This window comes from Mizuhopecten yessoensis, unplaced genomic scaffold (genome assembly GCF_002113885.1).
Source record: "Mizuhopecten yessoensis strain PY_sf001 unplaced genomic scaffold, ASM211388v2 scaffold11161, whole genome shotgun sequence".
Lineage (NCBI taxonomy): Eukaryota > Metazoa > Mollusca > Bivalvia > Pectinida > Pectinidae > Mizuhopecten > Mizuhopecten yessoensis.
The window spans coordinates 1,392,846-1,404,465 of record NW_018408910.1 but is presented as its reverse complement, the minus strand read 5'-3'; the positions used below and the strand labels follow the sequence as shown (position 1 = coordinate 1,404,465).

At 33.3% G+C, this 11,620-nt stretch overlaps 1 protein-coding gene across 3 annotated transcripts in view; it reads right to left on the bottom strand.

Annotated features, from left to right (window-relative positions):
• LOC110467115 (lysophospholipid acyltransferase 1-like) overlaps positions 1 to 11,620 on the bottom strand; it is a 29,986-nt gene continuing 18,366 nt past the window's right edge. For all 3 annotated transcript variants that reach the window (XM_021524046.1, XM_021524045.1, XM_021524047.1), the window contains 7 exons: positions 10,878 to 10,919; positions 8,598 to 8,688; positions 7,451 to 7,552; positions 6,339 to 6,442; positions 2,548 to 2,748; positions 938 to 1,089; positions 1 to 557 (listed from right to left, as the gene is read on the bottom strand). In XM_021524046.1, coding sequence (XP_021379721.1) covers positions 473 to 557; positions 938 to 1,089; positions 2,548 to 2,748; positions 6,339 to 6,442; positions 7,451 to 7,552; positions 8,598 to 8,688; positions 10,878 to 10,919 — 777 coding nt within the window. In that variant the 3' untranslated portion in view covers positions 1 to 472. The remainder of the gene's footprint in view (positions 558 to 937; positions 1,090 to 2,547; positions 2,749 to 6,338; positions 6,443 to 7,450; positions 7,553 to 8,597; positions 8,689 to 10,877; positions 10,920 to 11,620) is intronic.

Below are 11,620 nucleotides of genomic sequence, written 5' to 3'. Positions count from 1 at the left end.
TAAGTTTTATATTTTCAGATAGTTAACTATTTAATTGAATATTTGTGTCATTGTCCTAAGTAAAAATTTCTAATAAACAAATACCCTTTGGTTGCTCGTATAAGCTGAAGTAAAGATTCAATCCAAGCTAGTGAGTATGGATCTAGGTTTAAACAACAACGCAAAAATATGTAAAACACCGTGGACTATGTTGATTATACAGGTATTTACACAAAATCAATACGTTAATAAGTAAACAATACTTTACTGATTGATTTTTTTTTTTATTAATAATGATATATTTTAATTTTGCATCGTATACAGTATATAAATAAACACACCAGATACTTTTCATAATCATAATTAAACATTTATATCACACATATATAAAAATGAAAATCAGGTTACAAAAAATCTATAAAATCATAATTAAACATACACACATTTCTATCACACATATATAAAGAATAAATCACATTGCAAAATGTCCTCATCAACTTTTCTTCTGAGATGAATTGATGAAAAGGAAACATATAAGTGCTCCTGCTGATAATATGTGTATATGAAAGCCCACAGATCTGCGAAATTAAAATGAAAATACAAAAAATTATAATGATAACGATGTATTTTATTATACTGTAATATTATAAATTTAAAAAAAAACGGATTTTTTAATAATCTGAATCGATTACGTTTTTGTTTGATATGGAATCTGATTTCGTATTTCTTACGATGTTGTTATTAGTTCCTTTGATGTTTTGCTGACGTAATATTAAGTTCTCTCTACATATCTGAACAGCGTGATACTAGCCGTGAAATCTCCTTATTTCTTATATGATTTGTATCGATGTATTGTTTAGTTTGATATGGTATATCATACATTTGTATATACAATTCATTAGATTTTGCTTTTGTCTGTCACAAGGATGTTTAAACTACTTCACAATGCTCTACTTACATGAGTAGTTTGATGCTGGCTGTGAACTCTAATAAACAGAATGGTGACATCAGGTAACCTCCAGCAAGTCTTGTAGCAATAAATGTTACAGAATCGTAAAAAATCCTTTTGGCCTCAGATGTCTGGAAATGATGGCGGACATTTCTCCGCATCTGAAATGATAATGTTTCGTATTTTATGAATTTGTTTAATAACAATTTCTCTGACATATGGTCTTGAAAAAACAAACACTAATGGAAAAACTTTTAAAATGAGATTGTAAACCACCATGGAAGATAATTAGTAAAAGAGTTGAACACTGTGAAATTCCTCATTTTCGTCGAGCTTTTAATTGCATTATTTTGGTGAGTAATCTTCATACACGAATTAAAAGGTCAAAGAATCAATTTAAAGTTTTATATAAAGCAATTCTTCGTTTGAGTGTGTACTCGTTATCCGTGAATTAATGTACCAAGAAAATGGTGTTTTGTCAGAAACCGAAAAATTTAGGCGCCGCGAAAATATCTGATTTCACAGGAATTAGATAAAGAAAGGGAGGAAACAACAAAGGAATACCTCTTAAGCAAATCACATGATCTTAAGGTAAAAATGTCTATATGAATATGGTAAGGGTTACAAGGCGATTATTTCTAAAGTGATCTGATACGGTCTGGATTTTGTTTTTACTCGAGAACCTTTTTCATTGTTAAATGGCAAAGGTCTGTTTCTATGATGGCTATGGACCAAACGATGTATACCAGACCCTGTGACTGCTAACTAAAGAATGATTTGGATAGAAGTATTCGCTTGCCTCAGACCAAAGTTGATTTCACTTAATGTTCTACCAAAGACTATATTAAATTGTCCTAGAAATCCTCTTGAGACCAGGGCCCGTGTTCATGACTAACATTCTTGTAATTCGCTTAAATGGTGGGATGTAGTAAAAATATTTAGTTTTAACATTGAAAATATTCGATACTCGGTTTCAGATCTTTCGAAAATGCTCCTGATTTATTGACTAAATGCTATGTTTGGTATATTTATCAGCGGAAAAAGAAATAAGGTTAAGGCATAAAATACCAGTTTAGGCACAATAAATGGTTCAGGCCCTATCTATAAATGTTTTGTTCAACTATCCCTGGCACTTTAAAGTATTTCCTTACCGTGGTTTTTGGAAGATATTTTTATGAATGTTATGATAACCCCTTTCAAATATAACATGACGTTGAATTTCAGGTTCTCTGGCCTAAAAACATTCAGCGTCCTTTTATGAAATAAATTTTACTCAAACCACATGCATCCTTAAGCAAATGAAAAAAAACTTTATTTCAGTATAACATTTTATTCAAAGAATCAATTACAACTATGAAATCATTCGTTTTCGTGAGTATTTTAATTTCGTTGATTTCGTGGGTAATCTTCATTCACAAATTCATAGGTCAACACATTAATGTGCATCTTCCCATGAAATGTTGTGTTGTCAGGAAATCGAGAAATCTAGGCCCCACGAAAAATTACTGATTTCACAATAAACAACAAAAATTTCAGAAAGGCACTATATTAGTGTAAAATAAACCCGAGTCAATATATGCACTAAGCTAACTACTACTTTTACAAAACAGGGTACATACCTTTCTCGCAGCCATGACGGCTAATGCCGTGGAGACGAATGTGACGTAATATCCGGGATACAATCCGTGCCAGACACTACTACATGCAAACACTGCCATCGTTTTGACGGAGGGCGGGGCTCGTTCGTATATCACACGCCGTAACCACACAACAGTATTTAAATTCCATGAATCTATAAACACTTTCAAACTTGTAGATGTCTGCAAAACAAACAAACGTACATACGCCAAAATTCGAAGACAAAATGGATACTAACGACACCACGAATGATATGGTAAAAATTCATCAATAACACACTACCCCTTCCACTTAAATTCCATCCCAAACCAAAAAAGAAACAAATGAGTCTATGAATTAAGAAAGAGGGTACGCTTTCCTTAATGGATTTCGATCTAGTGATGACGAACAAACTTTCATTTGTCAATGTTGTTTCCCTGAAGTTTCCTTGCTTGACAATCTCTTGTTTTCCCCTTACCAGTTACAATTTGACAGATAAAGTATACCTTTCCGTAGCATTCAGTTAGGTCACAAAGGAAATTTGACAAGTTTGAAGTCCGTAAAAGACATTAGCCTTAATGCCTTATGATTGACTACGATAACCTCGCTACATGTATGTACCATTTCAATAGGTTATGTAAAAGTTAATACATTCCAACTACATATATGGATTCCGATTTTGAATTGAAATCTCTGGAAACATGACGTATCAGGGAGTTGAAATTTTGGATGACTACAGCGTCTTTTAATGGGTATGTTTAACCTTAAGATGTTTGTTTAAGGATGTACACCTCTGAGAAGTCAAAAAATTCCTGTAATAAACTTTTTTTCTTTTATTGATTTTTGGAAAAAGGAGATAATGGCATAGTGGAAAATGCAAAAATAAATATATGTTCGTGTGTTCGTTTTTGCGCTATGATCGGTCAAAGAAACCAATATAACACAATAGGTGATTTTAGGTGAATATTCGGGTTTTGACCATTTGCAGAACAAATTCATACAATTTCTTCCAAGTGTGTTACCAGATATGTATGAATGTTTGTAGAATTGATAAAAATATTATTGTCTTTGACACTATGGAAGTAACATTTCTTAATCTTATTCATTTTACTCAGAAATGCGATTTAAGTTACCCCTACCCCTTATTTTTTAATGAAAAAATACACATTTTTTCACCATTTTTTGCAGATTAAACGCTTGATATAACAAAATTCTGTATTAAACTTTTTTAAGTATTCAATGAATCAAAATAAAATGTGTTTCTCTTTCTAAAACAGCCAAAAAAATGGGCGGTCGGTGTGCTTCTTTTTTTTGTCCCATTATTATTTGTGTTATTTTTCACCTTTTTCGGGGTCAAAAATCAAAAGTGCTTCAGTTACCCTAATATGTAAAAAAAAATACCAATAATATATAACTTTCCAATTTTTTGCATATTATTTTAATCATATTGAACATTATAAAGTTGTACAGCAAAATTGAACCAGCTACATTTAACAATGGTGACACACTGACAATTTAAGTGATCAATCTAGTGTCAAAAAAGGTGAAATTTTGCTTTTTGTGAAGCGCAAGAAATTCACATAAATACACTTTTTCAAAATGGCCGCCAAATTGGTCGTTTTTTTCAAATTCTTGTAAAAAATGTTCTACACACAACAGACATCTAGTTTTTTGACATGTTTTTCAGATGTGTGTTTGCTATTAAACCTTTCATAATTTGTTCAATATTACAAAAACCCGCTACACCAGATCAAAACGAGACCTGAACGTGACTGAAACCTCAGAAGAGTACATCCTTAATTATATTACAGTTTCAATAGCATTGAATTTCATCAGAGAAATGTCGTGATACATGTATACACTATTATTATGCGTATAGCTATATAAAAAAAATTCATCTTTATTATCAAGAGCTAATGTACAACATGATAAATAATATTTGTAGCAATTTCCATTTGGCATATGCGCAATCCATAACATAATATTGATGTTTCTTTTATACAGTATATCGTCGATGCGTACATCGTAAAACCTTCTTACTGTTACATCTAATAGAGAACGAGTGTAAACGTTGTTTAGCACATGTGTATATCTTGTATGATACGAGTATATTTATAGAATAGTAAGAGCGTATGATGGGAATATCGTGTGGGGTACATGTGTATCTATAGTACTACAGTACGTGTGTATCTATAGTACTACAGTACGTGTGTATCTATAGTACTACAGTACGTGTGTATTTGAGTACTACAGTACGTATGTATCTATAATACTACAGTACGTGTGTATCTATAGTACTACAGTACGTGTGTATATATAGTAAATGTACTACAGTACGTGTGTATCTATAGTACTACAATACGTGTGTATCTATAGTACTACAGTACGTTTGTATCTATAGTACTACAGTACGTGTGTATCGATAGTACTACAGTACGTGTGTATCTATAGTACTACCGTACGTGTGTATCTATAGTACTACAGTACGTGTGTATATATAGTACTACAGTACGTGTGTATCTATAGAACTACAGAACGTGTGTATCTATAGTACTACAGTACGTTTGTATCTATAGTACTACAGTACGTGTGTATCGATAGTACTACAGTACGTGTGTATCTATAGTACTACCGTACGTGTGTATCTATAGTACTACAGTACGTGTGTATCTATAGTACAACAGTACTTGTGTATCTATAGTACTACAGTTCGTGTGTATCTATAGTACAACAGTACGTGTGTATCTATAGTACTACAGTTCGTGTGTATCTATAGAACTACAGTACGTGTGTATCTATAGTACTACAGTACGGGTGTATATATAGTACATGTACTACAGTACGTGTGTATCTATAGTACTACAGTTCGTGTGTATCTTAATACTACAGTACGTGTGTATCTATAGTACTACAGTACGTGTGTATCGATAGTACTACAGTACGTGTGTATCTATAGTACTACCGTACGTGTGTATCTATAGTACTACAGTACGTGTGTATATATAGTACTACAGTACGTGTGTATCTATAGAACTACAGAACGTGTGTATCTATAGTACTACAGTACGTGTGTATCTATAGAACTACAGTACGTGTGTATCTATAGTACTACAGTACGTGTGTATCTATAGTACTACAGTACGTTTGTATTCATATTATGGTACTTGTGTAACTTAGTAGATTATGTGTGTACACTTGTACGATATGGGTGTATTTAATAGTGTAGTACGTGTGTATTCATAGTAGAACAAGTGTATAAATAGTATAGTACGTGTGTATTTATAATATAAAACGTGAGCATGTTTTATTTTTACGTTTTGTGTGTATTTATAGTGTACACTGTACTAATAGTATAGAACGTGTGTATTTATGATATAGTACATGTGTATTTCTGGTATAGTACGTTCGTTGGTATATTACGTACGTTTACTTATATCTTTTAAACTGCGTGTATATATCTGACTTCGTTAATCACCCTTTGCACATGTTACATCAGACGGGTATGAATGGTACTTAAGTACGTGTATACTCGTTAGATGATCAAAAAGTAGATGGATATCGCCTTCTCTTACATGGTTGTAATACAAAAAACGATTGATGACAGGGATTCTGTTTAACCATTGATTATCTTTTTGGTATATCTTAAATGATGTTGTTGTTTGAAGCCATTGAAGATGCTAACCGCTTGTTGCGGTTGTGCGATGTTACAGCAACTTACAGCAATTGAATAGCTAATTCATATGGTAATAAAATAATTGAAATATACATCCTTTTGTCTCCTAGGTAAATTTACCTCTAACTTCCATATACTGATATTAGTCAGCAAATCCCATTTCTCCTTGCCTTCCTCATCGTATCCTCTGAATCCAAGCCCTGCTCCAAGATTGGACAGTTCACCTGATAATACAATTTGAGTTATGAAATCTCTTTGCGTATACTGCGTTTCTTTCACTCCAGCAGATATGAGGTTTTAGAAATATCAGTATTAGTGCTAAGCCAATTTAAAGGAACATTATTACCAAAATTGTCTTTATTGCAGCAATGCATGCTTTTTATTAAAAATGGGAATTCATAGACCAATTTCGAGATAATTGACAGATTTCTAATTGTATACCCATTTTGGAAAGGCACAACTTCTGTCCTGTACAACCCTACAGAGACAGATAAACTATGTTAAACCCCAGGGTAGCATTAAGGATTCCCGTATCACTTCCCAAAACGATTACTAAGTGTTGGAAACTTTCTTTTTCTGGCATTACTATAGCTTAAATAAATTATTTCTGTAAAGAAAACCTTGCCTTGCGGGACTTTTTTCAGAAATAATGTATATGAAATAAATAAAATATAAATCTTCAACGAGTCTAGAATGGGATTCGAACCCTTCAGATTTTTAAAGCATCGCTCTTACCGATTAAGCAATCTGGTTTAAGGAAGTGGCCTTGCAAAAGTGTGCTACAATAATTTCCAAAGGGGAGGTTACTGTATATAGGGGGGGGGGGGGTTACATGTACTGTATATAGGGGGGAAAAACACAGTGAAGTGGGACAGGGGTCCTTAAGTTTAAACGTATACAAAATGTTGATTTGTGTAATTTAAATATTTTTTAGGAGAAACTGTATAAAGTGGTAGAGTTGAGAAGATCTTTCACATATTCCACGTCTTTACACGCAAATAATTTAACGTTTAAACACCCTTAAACAATCAATTAACATGATATGGATACAAGTGATTTGCATTGCATTTTCAAAATATATACGAATTTAAAGCCTTCTTGATAATAACCAACAGTACCATTTATATCTTATTACATGGAAAAAAAATGTTACATGCTAATCGTTAATCGTAGCATATAATACTTATTATTGTTTAGATATATAATTAAAAACAGACAAAATAATGGCTTACCTAATTTCCATGCAAAGTAGTATTTAGATCGATGTAGACTAACGGCTATTATCATATAAAGATTTCGGTAGATGATGTTTGTTTTGTACAAAAATGTGTCATCTGAAAAGAAAAGAAAATCAGGATGCTATAGCAATATCTTAGTATGTATGAAACCAACATGTATCAACATTTTAAGATACTGAACAGCTATCCCTGGTTCATGAGTTTCAGTTGCAGGTTGGAAAAAAGAAATATTAAGAATGGCTCGATATCAATTATGATAGATAAATCCGGGGTTTAAACAATAATTTGGGAATAAACGTCTGCAAAAGTACCAAAACGTTATTTACTTTACAACAATTTTTTAAAACTTCTATTATTCACTCTTGTTTGCCCGGATGTTAGTGTACTAGGGGTCTTAATGTGGGAGGAAACCGGAGTACCTGGAGAAAACCAACGTGTTCGGGAAGTTGACCCCGTACCTTTTCACGTCCGATTGGGGAATCGGACCCCGGCCGCCTTCGTAAAAGGCAAGTGCGCTATTCACTGAGGTACCCGACCACCCAACTCAAAAATAGTAAAAAGGCACAATGTCTTAATGTTAAATCAAGGTTCTTTCATGTCAAATTGTCAGAGCAAAAAAATGACCTAAAATTTTCCCATCCTCGATACTCCAGAGGTTACACTATCTTTCGCTCTTTGCACCCCCGTGATTTGTCATACCAAACTAAAGTCATGTGATTAGCTCTTTCATTGGTCTCAGGCAAAAGATAGCTAGACTGATAGTGTCCATTAAAGATTGCAGAAGACGGACATTCGACTTCAAAGCCATCCAATTCTACTGTTACGCGCTCCACGAGATCCTTTACAGTAAATCAAAGGATCAATTTAGTCTCCTTTGTTTCATCCACAAGGTGATGCATACTGAGCCTTCAACTTTGCTATGACATATGCCGGGGGGCTGAGAGCGAAATGAGAGTAAACATTGAGTATCGAGGATGATTATTTCTCGGACCCTGCACGGGTTGTAAAAAGGAAGAGGAAATACCTATAGAATAACATAAAATATTATAGCTGCCGAGGTACAAATAGGGAAGTAGATTGGTGTAAGAAGTACGTTACCTACCATCTAATTAAATACTTATCTAGTTATATGAAATACTACCTGCCATAGTAGAAATAGGGAAGTATATAGGCGTAAGAAGCATCAGGACTCCAGTCACGATCGCTACTAAACTTGTTTCTACCATGGCTGCCTGCAATTTTAAAAACAATGCAAAGACATACATTACATTTGAACACATAAACTAGATAATTTGTACGTTTTGTACTTGCGGTATTTTACAATTTACGAGTTACAAAAAAAATAACTCATTGACGTGTATGAAAGATTAAGACCGAACAATTGTAACGCACGGTACTGTTGCTTATCTGATTCATATAAGTGTTTTGTTAAATAAAATAAGACATTGTGTCTGTCTTACGATAAATTACTCTTCCGCTACAACATTTACCGCCAGTGTTTAATAAAGCCCTTCTCCTCAAAAAATTTATTGAAGTTAAAGAAGGAAACTTAGTAAGATAATCAATATTGTATTGCTTTATATTTTTTTTAATAACATGTGATTTTTATACTTAATGGATTAAATTACGACTTTTTTCACTTAATGAAAAACAGGTTTGGTCTCAATTTTTATTATAATTTCAAAAAGTCTCTCTCTTATAACAGTGAAAGGGACATTACTCGTGCAGAGTTAAGATGTTTAGTTTATAATCGTCCAAAGGCAGAAAATAAACTTTACCTGTTTTGTACAGTTACAATGTATATAAATATGATTACCTCTCTACGGCTCTGCCACTGTATAACCCTACCGAGTTCAAATAACTAAACGAATTTCCCCTTACCTTGAAGGTGTGACAGAGAAATCTCCAACCCGAGGGGTGATGTTTTTGGTTGTCTAACCCGAGGCTCTGATCTGGAGATTTCTCTGTTACACCCACAAGGTAGGGGATGATAATTTCTTTCCCATCCTATTATTTCAGTCACAACTTTACCGACATTAGTCTGCCATGTATTAAAACAAAAACACATGTGGGGTATGCATATCGTCATTCACTTCTAATGACGTCACAATTACCGGTGACACAATGAACCACGTGGTAATAGGCACGAAACTTTCTTCCCCTATGGGATGACAAGATGATCCTTCCCGTCTAAAATAGGAGACACACCTATGAAGGGTGGGAGAAAAAACTTATCCTTTCCGGCTTAAACGTGAGATACACCAGTGAAGGGTGGGAGAGATTCATATCACCTATGAATGCCATAGCCCACTTGTCGGCGTCATCTTGATTATGACGTCATATTTGTGACATTGGTCAGTTCTACTGGCTCTCACTGGACTAGGACTATTTTATTAATTTATCATACGCGAAACATACACTTATTTGAACTAATTTGATTAAATTTTATATGAGATAAAATATTTGTTAGATGGTAGATATCAATATGGAACAGTTCTAAACGCACAATGATACTCTATATAATCCACTTGGAATGTGACAAATTTAACAGGAAGAGCTGGGACGCTATATAATGGACAATGAATGCTTATGCATATAGGTGTAGCTGAACTTATGTAGTATAGCACGTTCTGTCTTAAAACTCGTATGTAAATGATGTAATAAAACAATAGTAAACCTATGACGTCAGACTGCCGTGGATTTTACAATTGAATTGTGACATTCGATATGTTCATATATGTTCACTGTATATTTACAGCTTTACTCAAGATTCTTTACGTAACAGTGACATCAGTTTTAAAAACACAAACTTGTTGTGGGACTCAAAACACTGCCACAAACTGTGAGAGGTAGCATGCCTTTCATAGAATGACGTCATGTAACTCAATACAGTTACACTACTTCATTGCAGTATTTATGCAGTTTTATTTATGTCCAAGATAAGACAGTATTATCAGTTAAAGTGTTATCGTATTCAAAACCAATATAAATTACCCCTTATAACATTTTACGGTAGAAAGTAGTGCGCGTAGGAATATATCATGTTACATTAAAGTTTTACTTGATACACAAACATTGTACGTATTCAATCGATCGATCAGCACATCCTCCCGTTTCGACTGACATATGAAATTAACAGTTTCGTTAAATCATAGCACAGGTAAACAAAACAAATCGCTCATTCAGCCATAGCTTGCAAAACAGACCAGCCGATCTTGAAACGTTACGCTTCATTATATACGTACATTTTGTTGTTTGTAAAGTAAAATGTTCATATATCCTATTTCCAAACTGATGAATCTTATTGAAAATTATATATGTTAGTTTCAATGTTTGTTAACAGAAATACTGACCGCTTCATTATTTGGTAATAGTTTCTTTGAATTACCATGGAGATCATACAATGAAATTATAAACTTACATTTGGAGATGGTTCACGCGCTTTGTTGTTGTGATTTTTCTCCTGTAACAAACAGAAATCAGTTATAAATTCAATCTACTGTGAGTCCCTCAATTGAATAGACTATTTCTCGTCTGCTGGATAACCGGACTATTCGGTAATTGAGCGGACGTAAAACCACTTAAACAAACAACAAAAGCTAAACCATTTCATAGTTATGAAGGATGATTATAGAACAAGGATGCAACAGTGTCTCTAAACCCAGCATATTAATGGTTGAAGCAATATACACTAACATGTCACTAATTTATTGTGTTCAAACATTCCCTCACTGTAAAATCAATACACATATGTCAACATCAATACTCATATATATTTCAAAAACAATATTTACTCAAATAAAATATCAATAAGTTTTGATGATATTTACAATATGTTATAGATGTTCTCTTTTATGAAAAAAACATCTGTGTATTTTTAGTGCATGGAACTTAAGAAAAGTATATGCATTGGAAGATAACTTAAGATCAATAGTTATATGAATACATCCGAATGTTTAAGAGAAACCGTATCCGTTACTCGAAACAAATAATTCGGCACTCTAAATAGCTCAAAGATGTAGTTGCCAGATGGTACTGTATATACATATTCAGTTAAAAGAAAACTTTTTCAAAAACAGTGTAATGCGAACAATACCGCTTAAAGATTAAAAGACTATTCGCGGTATACATAGAAAGTACATGTATCTTGTGTCAAACCAATGA